The sequence below is a fragment of the Myzus persicae genome, unplaced genomic scaffold (assembly GCF_001856785.1).
Source record: "Myzus persicae strain clone G006 unplaced genomic scaffold, MPER_G0061.0, whole genome shotgun sequence".
NCBI classification, from domain to species: Eukaryota; Metazoa; Arthropoda; class Insecta; order Hemiptera; family Aphididae; genus Myzus; species Myzus persicae.
This window is the reverse complement of record NW_019103894.1, coordinates 195,577-222,601: the sequence shown is the minus strand read 5'-3', so window position 1 is coordinate 222,601 and position 27,025 is coordinate 195,577. Positions and strand designations below refer to the sequence as shown.

The 27,025-nt window shown below is 29.8% G+C and overlaps 1 protein-coding gene across 1 annotated transcript in view; it reads right to left on the bottom strand.

The window, feature by feature from the left end:
• LOC111036030 (BTB/POZ domain-containing protein 6-B) overlaps positions 1–26,603 on the bottom strand; it is a 32,718-nt gene extending 6,115 nt beyond the window's left edge. Inside the window, exon 1 of the mRNA XM_022317910.1 lies at positions 25,817–26,603. Coding sequence (XP_022173602.1) covers positions 25,817–26,582 — 766 coding nt within the window. The 5' untranslated portion in view covers positions 26,583–26,603. The remainder of the gene's footprint in view (positions 1–25,816) is intronic.
• Between the last annotated feature and the right edge of the window lie 422 nt (positions 26,604–27,025).

The window sequence follows — 27,025 nt, the reverse complement described above, 5'->3', positions numbered from 1 at the left end:
AATCATAAATGAATAGATATTTTAATTTTGCATATTGTATTTCTTAGAAAAGATTAACGCCGTTTAAGGACGTAAAGGATGATAAAATTAATATTCATTCTTTCTATCATAAACATTGTTGACTGTTGTAAAACCGTATACATTAACATACTGGCTATTGGCTAAATCATGCAATTATAATACTTTTAGGTAAGCATATACCGCGTATACATATTGGTTTAGGTATTCAAAATAATAAGTCAAATATGTTGACAAATAAAAATATTTATTTATTAACAATTAAATAAAAATTGTTGTGCAATTTAATAAACTTACAACAATGTTAGTTTTCTTTTAATGGTAGAATTTGTAATTTTTGTTATCAAACATTTTTAGTACAAGTTATATTTATAATATTTTCATAACTACAATTTATACTTTATAGGTTAATTGGTTAATAGGTATAAGGTATATCATATGTAGATATATATCATAGATAATCGTGGTGTAGAGACGTAGAGTGTAGACAATAGTATATAATATATAGGTATATAGATTATAGATAATAGAGATATTAATGGGTACATTCAATTTTGACAGTCTCAGCGCTATACAGTTGATTTTTGTCCAGGGTAGTAGGTCACCTTCATAATATTTTGACCGAAAAAAGGTTTGTTGTTGAATATTTGGATTCGACTATATCTCGTGCCTGGTTTAATATTATATGACAGAAGTATTTTTACCAAAAAAAATTAATTTTAAACTAGTGAAATGTTAAGAGATTAATATTATGATAGCAAATAATTGTTTTAACTTTAAATCTTCTCCAAATGTCACACAATATAGTGCCATGCGATTTTTCTAAAAAACATGCAACCCATAATTACGTCGAATATTGAATATTATTGTAATAATACATTACATAGTATATTGTATACATAATGCCAAAGTGCCTTATTAGTTATTTGTTTATGGCTTTCAGTTATAACTCTTAAATATTTAACACGTCCAATAAATTGACTATTCAAACTTGTTTTATAGGTAGTTGTACGGTTATTTGCCTGTCAATTTTTCTGTATTCGTCATTATAAATTAAAACAATATAAATTATACATACATTTTTACCATACAGTTTTGTTTGTTTATTTAAATGGTAGCTGTTTTGTAAACAGAGGTGAAGAAATTTAAGTATCTATGCAGGTATAGTAGGTATACTGAATAGAAATATTTTATACTCAAAACGGCTAGGATTAAATAACACGATTAATTTAAGGAGGTAGAGAAAGAATAATGGATCACTTTTCAAAAAAAGTAAATGAGTAAACAAACTATTATATTGGTTAAACAATTTAAATAAATATCTTGCAGATAATTAATTCGTTATTCGTAATTATTCGTACAATTTACAGTTATATGTATAGGTAGTAGCCAGTAGGTACTTACTGTATTGTGCACTGATATCTAGTAACGACTAACGGTATGGCGAACGCAGTGTTTCACAAAAAATGTCTTTCTAAAACTGAATCAATAAGTTTTTTTTTCTAAATAATTCCATTTGTGGGTTAAAATATACCTTTGATTACAGAAATTATCCAGGTATAAGAACTTAATCTCAAAACATTATTTTGTGCTACAAATAGCTAAAAATCTGACGTTGTTGGAATTTTAAGTAGGTAGGCACCTAGGTGAAATTGATTTTATTTTAGTTGTACTTAACTGTTGGCTATCATTTTGGGTAACGATTTCTAATGTTATAACTTTCAACAATCGATAAACATTATTATAGGATTTAAAATCATACAAATTAATTGAAGACGTTAAACTGACATATTTTGTAGTCTCCGACTATTACAAGTGCGTAACATAACTAATTGTATGATTAACAGATCACGTTTCATGCCGTTAGTTTAAAAATTAGAGTGAAATGACCGCTTATAAAAATTAAAGGTCAGAGTTATATATAGGGCATTTTATAAGCTTTTCTTTATATTTTAATTTTAAAGCGAGTTATGAGTTTTTTAAGATGTAAGAACAATTTAAAATTTAAAAATACCCATAGCTCGCTTTAAAAGATGGTATCATAAATCCCACGGATGTCCTAGATAATAATCTTACTTTTTATTTTTATAAGAGGTCAACACTCCTTAATTTTCAAACTAAAGGAAGCTAAAATTGCCGAGCGTAAAATGTTCTATGTTACACACTTGTAAGACGGAGACAATAAATGTCAGTGTAACGTCCGCTTAACAAGGGTATTTTATTATCAATGTTGTTATAGTTGATGAGCATTTTATAAAATAGTGTGATTTTAATGAGAAAGAGAGAGTAGTATTTAAAATATTTCATATATTTATTAGCTATAATAGGTATACAATACATTTTATATGTATAGCTACTATAGCTATAATACATATATTAATATTTTGAAATGTTGGTTGAAAATGGTTACATAAATCTATCAAACTGCTAAATATTTTTAGTTATATTATATTATATCATAAAAAAATAAAAAAAATTAACATATTATGCTTGAAATTTGGACTACGGAATGTGTTTATTATTTTAGTAATTATAATTTGCAGATTAAGGTATAAAAACGAGCATGGATACATATTAAAACTATAATATTTTAGTCTTAAGGTCTCAATTGTTTATACAGAAATTGTAAAAATCAAAAATTACTTATGTAATAAACTAAGTTAGAAATATATTAAAATGTTGTAAGTACAACACAATAAATCCATGGTGATTAAACCCATTGCATATAATAATAAGACTTACAATTTCTGATTTCATCATAGAGAGGGCTGCAGTATCGTGTACATAAATATTAATACTTAATTACAATACTTAATATAATTGCGCTCCTAAAATTAAATTAAACATAAAAATATGACGAATTTAAATTACAAAAACATTTATTCATATATACATTCATTTATTTTGTGTTCTGAATTAATACCTGTAATGGCAGAAAACGTAAAATATCTTATGGTATACCTATTACGTACAATTATTAAAGAGCTTTAAAATAACTAATTTCTACATTGTTGTTAGCGTAAAAAAATCTGATATTATTTTTTAAATAAATTATAATAAAACATTTAATATTGGAACTCACTGTCGGGACTTTGGGAAAAAAAATTGCTAGCAGTTTAAATTAAAACTAATAAAGTGAATTCATGTTGTAAATGTTTAGTTATAATAAATATATATTTTATGTATGGAAATGTAGAAAAATATTTATCTTGAGAAATGAGATTAATGTACATCAAATGAAGATAAAACTGATGGGTAAGATATTATATTATAGGTAATAACTAATAAGTAATAACATAGATTATTCTGTGGTAATTACATTCAGTCGAGGTCAACAACAATTATAAAGACAGCAGTGATGTCAATCATGTACAAGACATAATCGAGTACCTATATTGTCCTAAAACTTACAATCATCGCTTTTTGCACTGAGTTATGAGTTTATGACTATATTTAGGGTTGGTTTTGTTAAAACTTAAAAGATACACACGTACTAATTATTTATATACCATATGTTTAATACTTGTTTTGATGATTGTTTATTTTTTATTTTTAGTGTGTTTACTGAATTTTGCAACGACAATACAACTTTTAAGTACTTAATTGAAGAGTTTAATTTAAGATTCTGAATAGAGCGATTACGGATGAATGTATTGGTTTTACATTACATCGTTACTTAAATTATTATTTTACCTACTCAACCAAATTTTCAAATTTTTTTGAACAAGTGCTGATAAACGTTTTTTGTTCGATAAAAAGTATTTAAAATGTAATATCCCACATAAGTTGTTCTTATAGAATTTTAAAAATATTAATATTTCTGAATTCATATGCATGGTTTTTTTTATAAGCGTCATAAGTTTAAATATTCACCTTATTGTTAAAACATGAAAATGAGACCTATATTGTAATAAAAATGCATATTTCCAATTTGTTTAGCTTAGGCTTAAGTAATTAATACAAGATTCCTCATAATAGTAATTCTTACTGAAATTCAAAAATCAAAAAAATACATAAGCATTATTTTTAAAATTTAAGTTCAAATTTTGATTAAATTGATACTTACATTTTATAAAAATGCATAGGTATTGAAAAAAGAAATGATAATCTAACAGTGCAAGTATTTTCTAAGCTTTGGTGATATAACGAAAACTATTGTTAGGTACCTAAAGTGCGAAGGTGTTTATAGTTTTGACATTTAATTGCAGAGTATACTCTGAAATGTCATTAAGGTCCTTGCAGGTCAAAAAGTACACTATCACATTATTAATTTCATGCTGTGATTATTCGAGACGACATGTAGGTGTGCAGTGGGCACTATATGTCGTATTTTCTCTTAGTGGGCGATAATCGAGTTAATAATTATTTGTTAGATATTTTTCAATTGTGAGGAGCAAAATAATAACTGATGAATATTAGATTCTATATGAAATTATATGCATCTGTAAAATAGACAATACTTGACACGTTTAGTTCATGAACACACTTCATATAAAGTATATGTTAAAACTACCACTACGAAGTTAGACGATATAGGCAGATAGCAGGATATTTTTAAGGCAAATTTCACATTTCCCGGGTACAATAATTTAATACTAAGTTTTCACTTTTAATACCAAAATAATATACTATTATTAATTATTGCAGAAACTCCCAGCTAATGATGACGGTCAGTAAAGTCATCATAAAGAATATGATATGTTAGATTAATTCTTGAATTATCAACGGATTGTGCACATCACACGATGAAAAAAATAATAAGATCACTCACTACTCAGTAAGTACATACTATAAGTACACTCTGCATTCGTTATAAAAATATCGGCATATTGAGTAGGCGACATTTATATATAAAAAGTATCATTATATTTTTATATTTTATATACTTATAAGACTCACCTACTCATTACTTACATATCTAAGGTGATGTACCTAAGTTTTTTTTGTTATGTAAATGATACACTTAGACAACTGGTTGACATTAAGAGAAAAGAAAGTAGGATTACCTAAATTATGAAAAAATACCTAATATAAATAATTAAGGCAGGATGTGAATTTAAAATACCTTTTTTTCAATTTTTTGTTTACGTTTTTTTGCATATTTTGGGGGGAAATTATGGATTGGGCCATATCTAGCTGCCTATCGTATCTACCTACTTAATGATTAAATATGATATTTTATTTTAATAAAAAAGTTTACTTGGTGTAAACTGTTAAATCAATATGACGTACCTACCTACCTACAAAGATATCGATGTCAAACACTTATATAGATTTTTTTTGCCACACAAAATATTGAAGTTTCAGTAGTATACCTACAACTTTAAATTTGCGATGGATAGAAAATACTTTTAATATTGTCAATCAATATCTCATACAGATTACGCATGAAAAAGCTTTAAATGTGATGTTTAATATTTGATATCGTATTTAGTTATAGGTACAACTAAAGGTTTATGATTAGAACAATAGAATTTTAAAAGTTTAACTATATTATAAAAATCTATAATCTAGCTTACTATTGAATTTGTTAGTCGAAACTCATACTATAGACTATAGTCTATAGGAATATTATTATAATATTTAATATTGTGCTTTAAATAAGATAGATATATTATTTAATTATATAGAATTTGTTAATAACTATTATTACATTTATCTTTAAAATGTGTTGAATATGAAGTGATAGTATGCAGTTTTCTATATTATGCACAACTAGTTTTTAACCATGTACCTATGTATTTTTACCAGTAGGGCAGTAGCCAAGCACACCATTTCTTTTATAGGCTCCTCGACGTTTATTTGTTATTAGTTCATAGAAGGTCAATTCATTTATTATCTATATACTATACTATTTACCTATTTATAACTATAATTTATATTGTAATTTACAAATGCACGTTAGTGTGTTACCTTTTATAATTATATTACACTATTAAATACCTATGTATTAATTATAGCAATATTTTTATAATAGAGCACGGCTAAGTACCATTATCACAAGAAGAGGAGTATAATTTGCAATAAAATAACTATCTACTCGTATATACATATAACAATTTCCCAGTTTGTTATTTATATTTAAGTAAATTAAGGTTCATCAAATAATATATTTTAATATTTATATATTACCTAGGCATAGTATTAAAATAAATAAATGAAATTAAAATAATAATTTTTTTAAAATTTAAATCTGAGATCAACCCAAAATGGTTTAAAGCGAAGGTCGACCAAAAACGAAAAAAATATCAAGATATATTATTGTGATATAGTCACTAATTAGACTATATATTGGTATAGAATGCATGCACACTTTTTATCAGAGGTTCAAAAATCATGAAACATAATTCATGAATATATTATATTATATACGCGTTATTATCAATGCTTTAATTATATTTTATAATTTTAAATAATATTTTTCGGTATATAATTGTTTTTATCATGATCGTATTTTACCCATACCTGATTAATGGCTATGGTTGATGAGAGTTATTTAAATTTTCTGGACATAACCCAATTCCCTTGCAATTTGCATTAATAAAGAAAATAAAGCAATAGGTAGGTAATTTTATTTAATTAATTATCCAAATATAGAGTATGAAATATATGCTCAAACTGTATGTATGGCATACAATATGCATGTTAGGACCGTGGGTCATATATTTAAAAAGAAAACCTAATTATAATTTTAACATTATAGGCCCATGGACGGATAAACGTGTTATGATTTATGGTGTAAGCACTATTACGTACTTACTATTTTAGCTGCCACTATTTTTTTAAATATAATTATTTGTTCGTTAAATTCGTTTCGTCAATGTTATTTAACAATGTTCTTATATAACTATCAACTGTGTAATATAATATTATAATGTATACTATTATCTTAAGTATTTTGTTTGGAAAAATCTACCTTGTCTATAATATGATGCCAATATGCTACAAATAAAAGAATTTGATCTTGACAATTTATCTCATTGTATATTATTATACAATTTCACGTCACGTATATAAGCAGTCATCGAAGACAAACACGCACGTCAACAGCTATAGATGATATTATATGTTGTAATACTAATACATTTTAAATCGGGTACTATATCACAAGGGTTGACTTGACAATGTACGCATTTTTCGGGATTCTGTAAACGATTTTACGTGAATATTTTTTACAAGTACCTATTTTGTTCTCTAAGGTCAATATATATTCTCTTCGAAAGTAATTTTGATCATATTTTATCCGAATTTAATTTATTTAATTCAATGTTTCAAATTTCGGCATTTTGGTTTACAGATTAAATTATATATGAAACAAACTACGTATATCGCAATTCCGTACTTTGTCATATTCGTAGAAGTACTCGAGTACACAGTACCGTGTACTAGCGGAAAACACTACATGAGTACGCACTACGTTGCTAAAATGTTGGTTAACCTCATACGAATACTATTACTACTACTAATACTATTACTAACTTTTTTTAAAATCCTGAATCGTCGACCCTACTACTATACTATTGCTAATAATAATAATAAATGTATAATAATGTTATAAAACTTTACTGTGACCTGGTTACTGCGATTTACTAGTTTGTCGTGATGTTTTATTGTACATATTTATAAATTATCCGTATGTAATTTTTCATCGATTTATTATTATACTCATAAACACAGTTTAGGTACATTGAATTACTAGTAAGTGTGTAGCATAATAATTTATAATATTTACAGCGTGTACCTAACTATAAATTATAATATTGAGTAAGTGTACATTATTTTGTAGATGGAAAACTATATTCATTTCTTAGATATAGGTACATATAGGTAGGTACGTTTCATGAGGGTTTTATAAAAATGTGAAATTAATTTGAATAGTTTTCCGAAGCGGTTTGTATTATATAATACACTCCAAGGCTATTTTAGTACCTACTATTATTGTCACTAAGAACTAAAATTTTTTTTTTTTATCAGTTTCTGGGTTTGAAAGACAATTATTTCGTAACTCCATAGGTAATGCATATTTTTCACCTTAAATTTATATTTTTAGTTAGGCCTAATTCGCGGCAGACCTGCTGGCACGTACCTACTTAATAAAGTGTTTTGAGAAATTGTTATTATTATACAATGTAATCTACTGTTATGATGATATAATTTCGTCTGTCGCGTCGAGTATTTCGGAGGAACCATGTCGGATCGTGTAACACAATGCGACCGGAAGACAATTTTCAGGCGATTTCGCCGCTTATCGAACTGACCATGGTTGCGGAATGTGTTCCGACTCGATCCGACGCACATCCGGAAATAGGAGCCTACATGACTACGATTTATAACATTCTCCACCGATCACCGATAAACGGACAGACTGCGATTTATTGAAAATCGCATAGCGACGTCAGGTCTTGATTTACAAATCTGCAAGCGCTGTCCAAGATTAAATAACGTCATATATTCTCTGATCTACAGGTACTTACCCACGCGAAGGTATATTATAACATCGTGTATAGTGTATACCCTTATCTATATAATGTGATTACTATATAATAATATTTATTATGATTTATGAGTTATTTCGATATGGGAGCACACAGTGCACAGTCCATCGACGTATACGTAGTATCTAATATATAATATTATATTATATATCATTTTTTTAATCGAAAAGTTGGACTCGTTTCATTTTCCAACTAAATATTTCATATTTAATCATATTATTATAATAGGTTATTATTATTCCTTATGTCGTCGACGGCGGGTGCACACCAGCTCCTGTTCTCCACAGATAATATATTGGACCCCATGGAAATGCCTTATCTGGCAGTGCGTAAACAAACATCGGCCTGCAACTTCATATCGTATTTATTTATCCGAGAATTTCGCATAGGTGCGAGGGCATGTAACGCGTACCTATATTTATATAATATATATATTAAGTATTTACGAAATGCGAGTTGTTGGAAATAATGTTTGTTCATATTTTTTTTTTGTGTACCATACTCAAACACCTATACCGACTTTCAATCATCGATGTCGAGCTGAAAAGAAATCACGAGTGTTCAGAGCACACGCACATTTATATACTTTATATATATACATATTTATTCTTTATATTATAATATTTTCCGGTGTAGTCGCTATGTATGAGCAGTAATATGGTGCAATAATGTTGGCATAGCAATATAACTTAACAATAATATTAGATAAAATATTATATACATACATTTTTTTTATCGTAAAGTGATATACTAAAACGTCTCTGGACACTTTTACTGCACCAGTATACCTATGCTACTCCATTAAACGGCAATCACAAAAGCAGATAACTCTAATACAGTAGAAATCTGATTATGATTGGTAGGTACATAAAACCAAATGTGCAAAAGTCTTTTATGTATGTGTTTCAACAAAAAATAAATAGTTAACAAAGCTTAATTGTAATGGCTTTTAAAAAAATCAATTTTCAGCGAAATTAATCCGAACAGTTTTCATTTTTTTACGATTTTCCACTCCATAGAATTGCACAGTGCACGGCATTTCTTGTAACGGCACAAACCACACTAAAACGGCTTTTCTCAAAGCCAACAAATGATTTGACTAAAATAGGACATCATGCTAATGTAAAACAACACCGTTGAATACATACTCCTTACAGAAGCATGTGCAAATGACGAGTTAAACACGAGATCGACCGGCTAATCAGGAGATAGACTGTATCGACAAACGGGTATATATACCAGCCCGTTTGCCGATATCGAGGACTCTTCTCCAACAATTCAAGCTCTTAACAACGCGAATAAGACAAGAAGAAACTGAAGACTGAAGCCGAAGAAATCTATGAGCAGCGGTCCAAGCATTTCCAGCTGCTCTAGACAACGACTTCGAGCATCATTATAGACAAAACGACCAGCTCCAGTGCCATCAACCGTTCCAGTACCGCAGACGAATAAACCACCAGCAACATTGAAAGCATATTGCGGGTTGTATATCTCACCGACTGACGGCAACTTAGTCAACAAACACCTCTCAGGGTTAATCAACAATCGAATACGATCTTTAAATCCAGACGTCCGACGAACGCCCTCGACGTGTTACAGATTGTGCTCGTCGTTTGTGAGTCGAGCACCTGCGGTGCATCAGAAGTATCGGCTGTGAAGCGGCCAAGCAGTGGACATTGAAGATAACTACGCTAACCATTTTCCTTCTGTACGGCTGATACCCGTACAGTGACCACGGGAAACCATAAAATGCCCTTTTCAGGGCTTAAAAATCAAAGTCCTCCCGAGGCACCTGCTCAGGTCACGCATCCCGGTCGGACCCTGTTGCCATACGCCAACGCCACTTGCTTAAGCGGGCCTGACACTGCAGTGGTACGCGCCACATCCCGCATTGTGTTAAACCCCATTCCTGAATTTATTGTCATCGAGGATATCAAGTCGTCGGGCGTACGGTACTCCGCCCCCTATATTTGTATCTAATATATAAATTAAAGAGAAATAAACCACAGTTGATTACTCATAATTTGTACTCAAGGCTAAATTATTATCGGGCGGTGACTCGCCAACGGATCATATTAAGATGCAATGAGGTTGTATTTTTAATGTAGTATTGATACATCCACTTTGTACTGGAAGTACATTGAGATTCTATTATAACATTGATTACATTAAACTGCTAATAAATAATAAACATATTTATCGACATTCGTATAACTCATTACTGTATATTGTATTCTATTTTAAGTCTTTAACCCTTTCCCTGCCAAGCAATTTTAGATTATTGAACACTCAAAGGTCAAGCCTTTTTTTAATCTGATAACGACATTTTGGTACACCACAGAAACTAGAAAATATTAATATTTTTAAAATATCTTTAGTAATTCCTACACTTTGTATTCTTGTGCTTAGTTAGTCTTTAGAAATACTACCACGGAATAATTATTCTGTGATATTACGAATAAGTTGTTATCATTTTTTTTTGTCATAATATCATTAGATTTCAATTTAAACTAGACGCACATAATATGTGTCAATGGCCTGTCAATATAATTTGTTATTGGTGCATATGTGCGTCATAGCGCCAATGACAGGGAAACGGTTAATCATAATTTATTAATTTTCAATAAGTTCATATTAAAAATCGTTTTAAATGTTAAAAAAAATTTCACAGCACAGTATAATAAATTTAATAGGTACATTTCGTGAAACATTTATTCAGGTAACGAATTGCATATAAATTGATATCATTATAATATAATATACTCTTACAGAAAATTATAAATACTTATAAGTTACATAAACATATTCACAATTACGTTAGGTTCTAACTTAATTTTAACGATTACTTTAGTCTTTGCTAGTTACAAATAGTAACGGTAAACCAATTAATAATGATGTTAACATTTTCGAGTAATTAGTATAAACAAGAGGTTGACTCATTTTCTATAGCAAATAATAATTGTTTTCTACTAAAATTTAAGTTATTAGGTAAATTACTATTTGTAAATGTGTATAATATAATCGGCTTACTGATGGTTCAGTATGAACTGTGTAGTATTATAAATTGATATGCAAAGTTGCGTAAATATAAGCAGAAACAAACATTAGTAACTACTAACTTCATCATTCAGTATTTCAGAACTAAATAGTTTTATAAGCTTTAAACTTTAATTGACGTCCAATACTCCCCTCTTCAAAGCTCCGAATTTAATTAATAATAATTAAAGAAGGAAGTAATTGAATGAACTTGATGAAATGCCAAATTATATATTAGATATTTTTCTACTGAAAATGATTGAAGCTTGGTGTAAACTTATTATGAGGCATACCAATAATAATGTTATATCTAATAATAAGTATTTTTATACTATCGTCCTTATATTTTCATACATAACATTTATAATCAAGTAATCAGATTTATTTGTATAATAATTATGAACTAAAAGACACTTCTTGTATATGGCGTATCAAACTGAATAATTATTTTTAATAGTACCTACAAATTTAAATACATTTGATGATTTCGCCCTCCCGAAAGAATTATACATTTTTATAATCAGATCTGTATCTTTCTACATAGTATATAAGTAACATCGTACGACCTTCATAAACAACGATAAATTATATGGGAAATCTAAATTCTATAATAGGGCGTACACAATGATAGGTGTAAAAAAACAACAACACTGGGTTATTTGGAAATTGCACAATTTATATATTGGCGTTTGTATTGTAATTTGTTTTGTACACGAAATATTGGACATATATTACTATAGTGTAACATGATAATTATCATCGAGTACTTACAGGCACACAACGTGAGATGACGTCAGCATCCCAGACATTTACTATTTATGTACTCTCTCCTAGATTTTTTTTAAACATTTTTTTTTTCTTCTGTTCATAATATTATTATTACGGAGACGCATAAATCCCAGGTTAATGTTTGCGAACTCCGCCGTGTGAATTGCCACCACTTACCGTCAATGAGTGAGTGGGCATGAATGCGTAAAATTGCGTAATTTTTTTGCAATTGCAGCATGCGATTCGGGTACCGCGTGTGTGTATGTACACGTTGTATATATATAGGTGTTTAATACATTGTATACATGTAATGCATTATACGAATATTACCTATACAATCATTGCTTCATATAAACATATATATATATATACTTGTAATGTGGGTACAAAATATTATTTATTCCATTTTTTTTTTTCAGACATTCGTCCCAAAAGAAAGGAGTTATCCTCTGCGAGACAGTATGAGACACGAGCTCGCGCGTTGGCGATTCGACTACGAAAACGTAGGAACACTGGAACAGGTTTGGTACAGTATAATATTATGGTATCGTGCTCGGGTAAATGGTATAACCTAATTACGGCATCGATTAGACAAGCCGTATGGTTAACGGCAACCGGCCAGCGTTTTTGTCCGATAACCGCGACTCTGCGCACAGTCAGTTTTGCACGTCTACAAGTATTTTACGCGAACTGTTGGTACATATTTTACAGAAAATTACTCTTGTAACCAACAGACGAGCGAAAATTTTATGTGAAGGGTGAGAGGCTGAAGTCTCCGCGATTTCAGAATACCAACGCTGATATCGATGAATATATATATACCTACATTATACATTCAGAGTTTCGACGAAATTGCGAAATTTCTTAACGATTTTCATTGAATTTAGTCATGTTTCACAGTCTTGTTGATATCGCGTGAGTCTTGTCGAAGCGTTATTGCTCGCCGAACGTGTGCAATAAACGTACACAAAATAATATTATAATAAGTATAATATATATAATATATATTATTGCGTCTGCGGTATATATGTTGCACACCTTAATACCATATACCGCAATGTTGATCGAAAACAAATGCCACAGAAAAAAAATGAGATCGAAATTATCGACTCACATAATATGTATACCAGATTTGATCGTTTTTAAGTGAATACGCTTAACTGGTGTTTTCATCATCGGTCAGTTATTGACCAACGCGCTCGGCGTTCATTTTTATTATACTTTGTCCTTGCAAATATAAGTACTATAGAGGTACTAATGACGACGAGGGGATTTTTAGTGGAATGTCATAATATTAAGTCGACGTAGAACTCGCACTGTGTCTCCGTCTTACAATCGTAGGTAGGTACAATGTAGCAAATTTGCGTTCAGTAGCACCAATCTTATGTTGTTGTATTTTATATTAAAGTGAATTGACCTATTTATTATTACAATGCTTTAAAAGGTAAAAATATCATCTAGGGCACATCATAAGATTTTATTGATGTTTGATTTTTAAATATTAAATTGATCTATAACTTATAACTCACTTTAAAAGTAGTGACTATTTATGAGTTATAACTAGGTATGTACAAATGTTATAATTTTAAAATTTTAACATGAACAATAGCCTACGAGATATCCTGGATAATATTATGCCTTTAAATTTGATTATAATATGTCAATTCATTTTAAACCTAAAACATTCAACACAAATGCTGAACTTATATTTGCTTTACACAAGCGGCACGTATACGTTCTTTTAATATTAGTCATATAGATAGACATTTGTTTGATGCTTGGGTCTAATCGTATTTTTATTTTATCATGTGATTTGTATAATGTGCTTCCCGAATACATACATTGATACATATACGTATCTACATGTTTAAATAGTATGTATAATATGGACATGCAGGTCGTAGGTACCTATATAGTATAATATTTAAAAAATTTTTAATTATTTTTAATTGATTGAAGTTTTCAAAACTTATTTACGATTATAGTAATTAATAGATTATATAACATGAATTTAAACAAACAGCAAATAATAATAATAATGTAATAACAATGAATGAATTTGAAATATTGTCAAGCTATGCAACAGGTTATTATGAAATCAAAAAGTTGACTGAAGTATGTTGTTTATTTGTATAACTCGTATTGTACATAACGTTAAATAATTAATAATTTATGCTATAAAATTAATCAGACAAGATTTATCGAATGGATAATTCAAAATGTTGAATTCACTGCATGACCTTCGTATATAACAATAATAGCGGTAAAACATAATTTTGCTCTCATTTTTGAGAATTTGCGATAGTTGTCGTAGCAATAATTAATTTAATAATAACTTACTTATGCTCTAAAATATAGGTAGTGTATTTGAGTTTCAAATTTCTGGAAATTAGAGTAAATTGGAGTAATCGTAAGGAGTTGTACGTAAAAAAGAATATGATTGTTCAAAACACTGTGTGTATTATGTTCGAATGGACTGCTATAATGCAATAGGTAATATAAAATATAATGTTAAAAAATCAGTCATAATGACAACGAATTAGTTATAGTTGGTCAATAGCAAATATAATAATAAAACATAGACACTCAATTTGCAAATAGCAACTATTATATAATATGAAAAAAAAAATACAACCTGACTGAAAACGGTTGAACACTATTTCTCATTTCAACCAAGTAAACTTATAGTAGCGTAAAGTATCTTTTGTATTAATATACATTTGAACTATTTATCATAATATTCGAAAAATTATTTTGATCTAAGATCAGCTGCAGTTCAAAGTTTAAGATCTCGCAGTGAAATTTATTTTGTATTTTTATCAGTTTGTATTTATAGTTTTCCTTTACGCTCGGACTCATTTTATATTACACAGATATAGGGTTGCACAAAACAAACATATTTTACTAGCAGAAAAAGCGAAAAAGAAAACCTATGTAAACTATATTGATCCTGTTTTGCTTTTCTAAATAATTCTAAAAGTGAATACATCAAAATCGAAATGTACTAGCTCAAACAGTTAAGCTTGTATTGTAGTTAAACTGTCACATTTACAGATTTAACAACCAAAAATTGCACAAACAATATGAACATTTTTATTGATTTATAGTTTTCTAAGTTCAGTTTTCTAATTTAACTATATTTAAATGATTTGAATTTCTCCGTAAAAGATTTTATTGACACCATATTTAGATAACTATTTATTAAGGTTCGAGGTAGAGTGCATAAGTGGTTCTTTATGTAATGTGATATGTATTTTATAGAGCTCCAAAACCCATATCTTTTTCATGATCTCTGCATCGAAATTGTAATTTGTTGTATAGTTTTATTTTGTTGAATTTATAATAACTAGAAATCACATATTTACTTTGAATAACTTTTTTATTGAATAAACTATAATAAAAAGTGACAGTTAAAGTTTTAATAGATTAAAATCTATACACCTACTCAATAGAATTACAATTTTAAAACGTAGGAAAATTGTTTAGATTACACTTAATAATTATAATGTTAAACGGTTATTAAAGTTTATTTACAAATTTTCAATGTATGTGATGCATTGAGTATATTATAAAGTATATCAGAGGAAAATAAATAACCATATAAATACAAATATTACTTATATATATTTATGTTTCAATACTATATTGTGATTTTTATACCTAGATATGTACTTTTAAATGTTTACAGTGAAATAATTCGGACGTTTTACTCATCACTGGCGAGGGATGTTATTTGAGGGTTTGTAGCTGTTCAAGACTGGCAAAGGTAATTATTTATTTTAACAGACTGAAGTTAATTTAAAGTTAAAAGTTACCCTTTAGCTTTTGTTTACTTCTACAATTTTAAAGTTAATATTATAAAATAACATTATTTAATTTAAAGTTTAAATTTCAAACGTTATAGTTGACCAATAGGTACAAGTTTAATTAGAAGTATAATAGGCGAAATCATATCTGAATGTCCTAAGTTATGGAGGTATAGATAGTATACAAATATACAATAATAATAACAATACCTAGCATTAATGTCATAAAAAAATACAGTTGTATAAGAGATTAGATCTTTGAGAGAAGAATGGTTGAAAATAGCTTCCCCAGGGTATCAATATATTTTAATGTATAAAACGCAGAAACTAAAATAGGTTAAGTATAACATTCCAATGTATTGGCACTTAAAGGATACTACAATCAACACTGGATGATTAAGAATGTAGATTCAACAAATTTCCAATTTGATACATTCTGTCAACTTTTTGTTTTGTCTTTCCCTGAGCTTTTGAGAATTACTAGGTCCTAATTTTAAATTTTGGCCCCCTGAATGCACCAACTAGATTTATTTCTCTACCAGAAAAGATACTGTATAGTTTAAAATCGAATTACTATTTCGACTACTTATCGTGTGCACAGACACACACAAAAACAAAAAAATAAAAATAAAATAAACACATAATTGTAAAATCAATACATTCATCACTCCGCTTCAAATCTAAAAGTATGTATTAAACTTAATTTGAAGTTAAATTGTTCTTTCGAAGAGATAATATTAATTCAAATTTTAAACCCGTTGAAATCTAGATTTTATTATTAGAACCTTGTTTGTAATTACATCGTTTAAGCGAGAGAGATGCATAGATGACTGTAGTTACAGGTTTGCTTTAATGATGTTTACTCTGAATATGATAGCTGGTGACAATGAACTGAATATTATTATAAGAGAACCTGTAAAAATATCCAAGTGGGTCAGCGGTTGTATATTCAGGTCCTACTATAATACGCACAGCATAGTCAAAGCAATATATGATCTGGCGTATATTTTTCAGCCGTTATTTATTCACGAATCATAAATAAGGTTCATAAACAACCGCTGAGTTTACAATAATAATCATCGTACAACACATTATTACAGTATGCGTCGATGTGATAAATTTATGTTATAATATTATACTGAACAATACTATTCATAACAATAATTTTGTGATCGGATACCGACGATTGATATTTTCAGACGCTAAAATGGTGGTTTTTATTTTTGTACTTATTTCCAAACACTTACAATATCACATCGGCGAATGACTCAATGTGTATAGTCATCAATAATAGGAAATTATGAATTGTTTATTTCTAAGTCATTCATTCTATATTACAACTTACAAACGATTTAAATTATAGGGAGTAAATACCTATATAATATTATTATAAGTCGTTTATGGGTACCTATACAAGATGGGTACCTATACAAGATGGTTTCAACGTCAATGATGTCAATAATAATGCACAGGATTTAAATTTAATGCATACCGAAATTTTACCTCTAGTATTTGAGAGACGTTTAATATTTGACTTAGCGAGTCAATGCATTATTTGCTTTCGGTAAATACGTGTCTTGATTGATAATACAGTATAATATTCTATCCATACCTATTTACGAATGGGTCAACAACTCAAAACTATATAGAATACTGTAAATTCATTAAACGAGTTTTTAATGTCTTATTAAACAACTCGTTCACGAGTTCTCAAAATGTATCTGTATGCATATGATTTGTATTTGGATAATCGCGAATCGTGATTTGCCGAGAACATCATCCGAAAACGAATCGAGTATCTCAATGATGTTGAGATATTTGAATACAGAATAACCCACATTATCCAAACGACTGAGATTTTGCTGCAGGAAAAATCTATAATAAAATGTAACCAACGATTTTCACAGTTCACTCAACTGAAATAAATTTAATCTTCATATTTGGCTATGCACACGATTTGAAATTCAAAAATTAAAGATACGTGTTTGTGTTACCCGAAATTCAATTGAGCAATATAATATAATATTGTGATCCTTTTGTATTAATGCAATAATGTTGTCTGTTAATGTCGACATTTTAGAAATGGATTCATTTAATTAAACCTGAGAGTAAATGCTAAGCCTAGTTAAAACAACCAAGACATTTTGGGATATATTTTCATCGAGTTTAAGTTGAATAAGTTAGCATTTATATATATAATTAATATGAAATAGTGTTTAATTTTACGACAAAAACAGTAGATGATTTTGAATTTAATAGTGATTATGATTTATGATAAATTATTTAACTATGAAAATAATGTTGTGAATTCTTATTTAAATTTATCAAACTGAACTAATTATCAGCATATGTGTTACCAACTTATCTATTATTTTGATGGATAAGGACATTTAAAACTTAAAATAATGATCCTGATTTGTTATGCGTATTCGACAAGGTAAATATAATATAGAGTCTATATTATGTCTATTAAAATGATGTGGCTTAACCAAAAATAATTATTGAAAATTTAAATCCATCACTGTTACACATGTATGATAAATTATAGGTAGGTATTTATTGGTGAATATCTAATGTTATGTAGCTACTCAGCTGTACATCGTAATTTATTTCATTATTTCAACTTGTCTTATACAATGCTTAGTTAAGTTAATTAGTAAATGCGATGATTAAAAATTATATTTTTTTAGACTTCACAGTAGGTATACACTGCAATAATTTTGACGATCACACCGTGACATTACCTATAGATAGTGCAATTTTAACAGATGTCTAGCGAACAAACAAGACATTAAACAGGAAGAATGTATGCTTTCAATTAATCAAAGTGATTATGTCTTTTTAAATTTTTTAACTCATTCAGTCTGAGTGATTACTTCAATACGATAAGCTTAACTACATTTTTAAGTAGTATAATATGTAAATATGTAGAATGTTAAAGGATTGAAGTATTGATTCTTTGGAAATCTTTGTAGAGGACTTTGAAATCCAAATGTAACATAATATTATAGTACAGTGTAATGTCAAACGAGCCTTTAAAATTTAAATAATACTAAACACATAATTAAAAAAGTGGATGTCGCTCTGCTGCACATTAGGTGCTTATGAGGTCGCTATAATAGATGGTACTAAATTATTTAAATTTGAATTCAGTGATATCAAATTATTGTATACGAAAAACGATTCTGAGTGGAGACTGTGTGTCAGTCTAGGATATTTTATATTATTATTACTTATTATAAATATGGTAGCCGGTAAGTTGAATTAATATTATTCTTAAATTATCAGTGGTGCTGGAAAAATATAAAATATACCTATGTAAAATTGGTCTGTTTTGGAACCGAATTACTACAAAATGATAACCGATAACCGTTATTTTTTGTATTAATAGGCAATTTTGTCCAAATTTGAAATTAAAATATCTGTAAAATATAAGTATAACTGTATTCATATATTTTTTAGTTACGAAAAAAATTGCTTCAGTGGAACCTTGTTTTAAATTTTCAATCGTAAGCTGTAGACATTGAACATTTTATACATTTTTAACTAAAAAATTATTTTCAATTTTTAATTTGATAAATATTTCAACATTTGAATTTTAAATGCTCACTAAAAAATCGTGCATATATATTTTTAATATTTTTCAACTTCTATTGTAAAAATTTATTAAGAGTCTTGTATTAAATTTTCATCTTTTTGACACAACCAATACAATTTTACTGATATTAATAGAAAAAAAAATGAAAATTGAAAATTTTATCAAATATAAGAATTGATGAAATAAACATTTAGTGTAAATTTCAAGTGTCTACAGTTTTTTTTCTCGTATCATACACGTGTGTGTTTGTGTTTTTGACAAAATTTCTATTGGGCAACCGTAGGTTTCTGCCGTGCCCGGTTGGGGATGGCGGCACTTGTTTCCGGTCACCGCGACTTGTCCGGAGAAAAATGCCACCCGGTGGCCGAGGATCGAACCGCGACCGGCTGCGTCGCAGCGGATGTGTCAGATCACTCGGTCACCTCGTCCCCAAGTGTCTACAGTAATTCGTTTTTGAATGACAACAAAATAAGAAAATCATTATAAGAGAAATCGAGTGAATATCCAATGTTGTAAACATTTCAACTTCAAATGCTCATAAATATTTAATTTGACTTTCCGGTTGGAATTTTTTTTGATAAAGGGCTCAACTTTTCTTTTAATTGTTATTAACAAAACCTTACAAGAAATCTTGTATTACATTTACAAGTTTTTTGACCAAGTGAACATTTTTTTATCGACTTAAGTTAAAAAAAAAAAATAATAATAAATAATATCATATGCCTATAAATAGTTTAACCCTAGTCAAAATATTTTGAATATTTTATGGTTTATATGGAAAACACCAATATTCAGTGAAAATTTCATGTAACCTAACCTATACGTTAATTTTTTTCAGAGTTACACTAAAAACCAAAATCGATTTTTTCTAAAACTCGTTTCACATAAAAATTCTCGTTTTTCCTTAATTGCTTGTATGTTTTCCTTGCTGATTTTGAAAACTATTGGGGATTTAAAATTTTGACCTCCCGAATGCATTAATTAGATTTACTTTCCTACCAGAAAAGTTGAGGTTTAAGAAAATCAAAGCACTTTTACTGCAAGGAACCGTGATGACACCACACAAAAAAAATAAATAAATAAATAAATAAATATAAAAACAGACATCATTGTGAAATGTTTACTTACAGTTAATAATTTAATAATATTTAAAGTACAATGTTAATGAATATAATTATAATTTATAAAGAATTTGTATATTATGTTTTTCTTTTTGGAATAATAATATTCTGTTCAATATTTATAGCAGAGATATTGATATGGGATATGTTAATCATAAACATGAAATTGTTATTAAAGAATAAATGAAATATACCTGTTTACGTATATAGAGTTTAATACTCAATAAGTATAAAATTACAGGAAATAAAATAATAATAAAAATATAAATTAGATAGTAACTTGTCTGAAGTAAGTATATAGGTACAAATAAGAAGAAATCAAAATACATAAATATACATTATTTTTGTGCTTCAAACATCAACTTTGAGTGTGGTTTCTGGTAGAAAATTTGATTTACTTGGAACTTTTGGATATCCAGAAATAAGAAATTCTAAGTAATTTTCTAAATAATTGGGGAAAACTAACAAAAAACCGAGGGAATTGAGAAAACGGAAATAACACCAATTTTTTGACTAAAGATAGGATTTTTTTTTTAATCAAAAAAATATTAATAAGTGTAGAAACTTGAAATAATTATGTATTACTCAAATTATAAATTCCCTTACACAATTACATTATCAAAATATTTATAACTAATTTTAAGTTATTTATAGACATTGGAAATGTTTTATTTTTTAATTTTTTTGTTGGATTTATGTTGATAACATTTTTGTCTGTCTGTCTAAAATCTTAAAAATTGAATATAACATTTCTGAGAAGAAGTTGTTTTTTTATAGAAATTTAAAAATATGAAAATTGCATAATGTGCTCAATGTTAAAATATTGACAGCGTTAAATATTTATACGAAAAATAACAAATTTTCCTTATAATTAAATTTAATTATTTTGTAAAGATACTTTTCGCAATCACGTATATTATTTTATTATATTCATAAATTAATTCATAATATATTTTATTCATCATTTAAAATACCTAATAGGTACACAAAGTATCACAGGCCTATTCCGACTATTCAACGGTACAGGTATTGACTTACAAGTTAAAGACAAGGTTTTTTTTCAAAAATTACTTCAACCTAACATACAAAGAAAATAATAACAATATTATAAAATATATAGAATGCCATAAATTATCCTTCGAAATAGATACTGATCCATCTGTATCCTAAGCACATAATCGTTTTTCTTATCTGATACCAACAATGATTTATTATTAAATTCAAATTTAGCTCGTTCATTACAGCCGTGTGACCTACTCAATGAGACGACCTACACAAGATATCTACTATACATCAAGTTGAGTGAGTTATCTGCTTAATGATTTTTTAATATGAAGTTGTCTACATCTAATTGTTCATAATTTACATTAAATTGAAAAAAACGCTATAGTACACATTACATGATATATGACTAAAATCCAAACCGACTCTAACTGTAAATTAGTTAAAAATGTCTAAAATACTGTCTACAATTTAGTACATAGTCAGTCAACACTAATTAAATTAGTCTTGGTACCTACCTAGGTAATTTATACTTTCCATTAAAATAAAATTAGATTTTCATAATTTTGCAATATGTCTACTTATTTATTTATTTTATTGCATTACACTTTATTTAGACCGTGGTGGTGAATATGATTTTCAATTGTAAATATTTTAGAATTAAATATTTTGTACAAATTTAAATATAAAATTTTATGATATCTTATTTTGTTTATTATTGATACCTAACTTATGTTTAATCGAAAACTGCTTGAATTCTGAATTTGGGTACACTTGGTATGAGTTATGACTTTTATGTAAGCTAAACCTATATAAGTATATATTTTTTAACTATTGGAAAATATTATATTTATTTATTCAGTTATTGGTTTCTTTTTAATTTTAAAAACAGCAAAGGTTGAAACACTGATGATTTAGAAATTTTTTGGTGACACTTTTTTGGTTTGTAATAAGCTCCAAAAAGTTTTGTGTACTTTTATTATAAATAAACAATTTATTTAAATGATACCTTCGAATGAGTTATTTTTAGTGTTCCCAATAGTTTCCTTAACCGTAAGGAAAACTACAAAATGCAAAAATTGCGAAAAATATTGAATAAATCTAAGCAAATATGGTTTTAAACTTTCAACTAAGCTTGGATAGAATCATTTTATAGTTCGGTGGCTTAAACATTCAAATTTATAATAATAAATAATAATACATCACTGTAATTGGTCTTCGGAGAGTGCAAACATTCTGCCGTGCTGTGCTCTTTTTTCACATCGCGCAAATAATTTTATTTTATAACTTATCGTATAAAAACTATAAAGGTTTTAAGTATTTCTTCGTATACAATATTAAAATATTTATTTTAATAACCGTTGTTTAATATTCTGTGAAGTGCTCCGACCTTTCCTCGACTATACTTTTTACGATGAAAATATCATATATTAATAAGTACCACAGAGCAATATTATGCAAAACACAAAACATTAATTTATCGTTTGTGTTTACTTACAATGTTATTTCAAGTAATAATCAATTCATTTAATCATTTTTTTCGTATAGATCATGTAAGATGTTTGTTCCGATTTAAATATACCTACTTAATGCTTATTTTGTAGAGTATTGACTAAATTGTTTCACAACGTTCGTATACAATCGCTTTAGTTCTGTTTCTTTACAATTCAAAACGTCTCATCAAGATAGTTGTTTTTATAAAATTGTAGTGCCTACTCCTTAATCAAGATTTTTCTAGAACCTAGTGTGAAGTGGTGAGGTTTATTGATATTAAAATGGTTGTCAATGGATATTTATAATACATATATTTAATATAAAGTGGCGTTCATTCAATTTTCTTATGGTGAGGGGAAGGGGATTAAATTATATGCTTATCTGAGTGCTTCACTCAACACAATGAGTTCTTTCATAGTTAAAATATTCAGATGTATATTTAGATGATTGTGTATATACTGAAGTTTATATTTTTCATTCTAACCATTTCAAAAATGAGTTTTTTATTTTATTTTTGTCCTTGGGGTACTGATATTGTAGGTATTTTTTTTATATTCTTTCAAAATACTGGGCCCCATTAGTATATACTTTATTCCTTAAATGAAATATTATAATATAAATATTGGTTAGTTTATCATAAAAACTGTTTATATTATGTCACCATATATTATTATTTATTATTACCTAATGCAAAATTCTTAACTGTTTAATGTTTAACCGTTTGCATAAATTTGAAGGGTTTTATAGATTTTTTGATATAATATGGGTTTCAATATATAATATACAGTTTTGTGGTTCGTAAAAATAAAGTATGCCAGGCTGCATGCCTAAGCCTGTTAGGTATTAATGAAATGTGAGAGGCACAATGCTAGACGATTGGAAAGGGCTATCAACTATAAGGGTGAGCGATCATATTTTAAACGAGTTATGAATTATGATAACAACAAACAAGTCGTTTTACTGAAAATCATCGTTTGGTCATTTCTAACGTTTTTTTTTTGCACAGTAGACGGTCAAAACTAATTAAAACAAACGTCAATGGATAAAAAAAAAGAAAACAACCAATTCCAATATGCATTTCATATTGTAACCCTGAAAACGTATTATGTAGACGGCCGGTAGACTCAAAAAAACTATACCTATATAATATTATAGAAGCACGTACTTTACCATTAACTGTGTAGTCCACTTTGGTAATTATTTAAATATTATCGTTTAAGTATATTATTTTTTTTTTATATTTATATACGAAAATAGACGCTCAGAAAAAATCATCTCGATTTTTTAACACAATATAACTTCATAATATCGCGTGTGACCTACTGGTCTGTTTTCGGGTGTTTGAAAATATTATGGTCTTCGATCGATTATTATTTATCGATATAGTGTGCGAACACGCGTTACATACGAATATTGTGTGCGTGGAGAATAATAACATTACTATAATACCAGTAACGGAACAACTATAATAATAGGGTCGACGATATGATGGAATTCGTTCGCTTTTATCTGATGTCTTATCGACGACAAATCACTACTAGGAGTAACCAATTAATATATTTTTTGAAGAGCCACATTATAAATGTGGACATTTTTCTAGGGTTATCAGAATCTCTGGCATCAGTGGCAAATCAATGAACAAAAATGATAAACTATAACTCTATATGTAGAACGTGTAATATTTTTCATAATATTGTACTTAGTTCTGCTGAATAAAAATTTTGGTGACCCCTGCATTATAACGAATAAACGTCATCGATTCCGTGCTAACTCACATGCTATTGCTGACCCGGCGCGTGGTGCATAAAAACGTATAAAGTTAAGTACAGTTTTCGATGGGAAGAATATAGCAATGACGCTGGACTACTAACCGAAAGGTTTGATCGTTGTAGGTAAAATAATATTAAATTTCCGCGGTACGACGACCACCTATAAAGAGCAGATTTCCCGGTTTCACAATCTACATAAATCAACCTCAACATAATCAATTCGGATTTTAATCATTCTTATGAAAAACTATTTGCTTGTAGTCAACGCAATAATTAGTGCTGCTCGATTATTATTTAAACAACATTACATCATCTCGACAGTTAATAATATAATGGTTTTTTATTTAATACAATGAAAACAAGTGTCTACGTATGGGTGATAGGTACTCAATGCAAAAAGATAGTTAATATTTTTTTTACATTAAAAACCATTTATTAATTGGAAATTCAGAAGATTATTCAAGGAAATTGATATTTAAGTACCTACTCGTAATGCCGACAGTTGTTTTTATCTAGATGAGGGGAGTTAACATTTAGGCACAAAACGCTGTTGTCATTAAAAATGTGTTTAAAATTATCATCAAGACGTAATCGTTTCGGTTGGAAAATCGTTTATCAAGTACAAATCTAAGAAACACAAAGTGCATCGTCGGGACGGAGTAAACGCGGTCACTGTGTAGCGAGAACTATTATTGCAATCGCAACGTACCTCTGCAACTGCCGGCGTCTTCGGTGACGTCGACCACTTCGGCGATGTGGGTGCAGCTGTTGCGGCGGCGGCTGGCCACGCTGCTCCAGGGGCTGTTGGCGGCGCTGTTGTAACAGCTTCCGCCGCTGTTGTAACTGCTACCGCAGCCGGAACTGCTTCGACGGCTCCGCGAATCGCCGGTGGACGGGGTGCGCGAGAACCGGCGGCTGGTCATGTAGGCGAACGGTTCGTCATCCGAGTCGGTGTACCCGTCGTCCGTGTCGTCCTCGTCCATGCCGCGGTACTGGTCATTGTCCGGCGACAACGACGACACCGACGGGGACGGAGCCAACGCGTGCGACACCGCGTCGGCCGACGATGGTGAAGACGGCGACGACGGAGGCGACCAAGACGACGACGCAACGCACGGCGCCCGGTGCGACAGTCGGCCGTCGGTCGGCGACCGCGGCGACGACGGCAGAGATCCTATGGCGATCGGTCGGGCCGCACGTTCTCGGTCCCGCGGTTCGCGCCGTTCCCGCTGGTGGTCCGGTTCCGGCGACGGCGGGGATCCCTGCTGCGCCTGGAACAGTTCGTCCAAGATGCCCACGCTCCGCGCCACCGGTTCGTGCAGGTTGACCGCCACCAGCTGTCCGCACTTGTACAAGAACAGCAGCCAGATGTCCGGCTGGGCCGTCAGACACCGCACAATGTACCGGCCCAGTTTCAACACGCCCGATGAACGTTGCGTCGCCGGCTGCATGTCATCCGGCCGCGCGCACAACATCGACGCGATTGAACGTGCACGCGAACACCGGCGGCGGCCGCGGCTCACCGGGCCCGCCGCCCGACCGACCGAATTCTCAAGGTAGACCGCCTCGGCGTTATCCCCTCCTCCGCCCGCGCACGGCGGTCCGCCCGCGCCGCCGTCCAATTTGGCCAATATTATGTAAATAACAATAACGTCAATATGGTGATACGATGATAATAATAATGATCGAGCGCTTGAGAAATCTCAGCTATTACCGGTTTTTTATTTGTTCGGGCTGTCACTCAGTGACGACGACGACGACGACGACGACGACGACGACGGCGATAACAATAAGTCACTCAACTCGAGTTTAACCACGGTTACGCGTATGGTACATATAAGCTGACCTATAAGTGTAACATAATGCGGTATCCGATAGTGCAACTGTTGCATTGTCGGTCTGAAAATCATCAGCACTC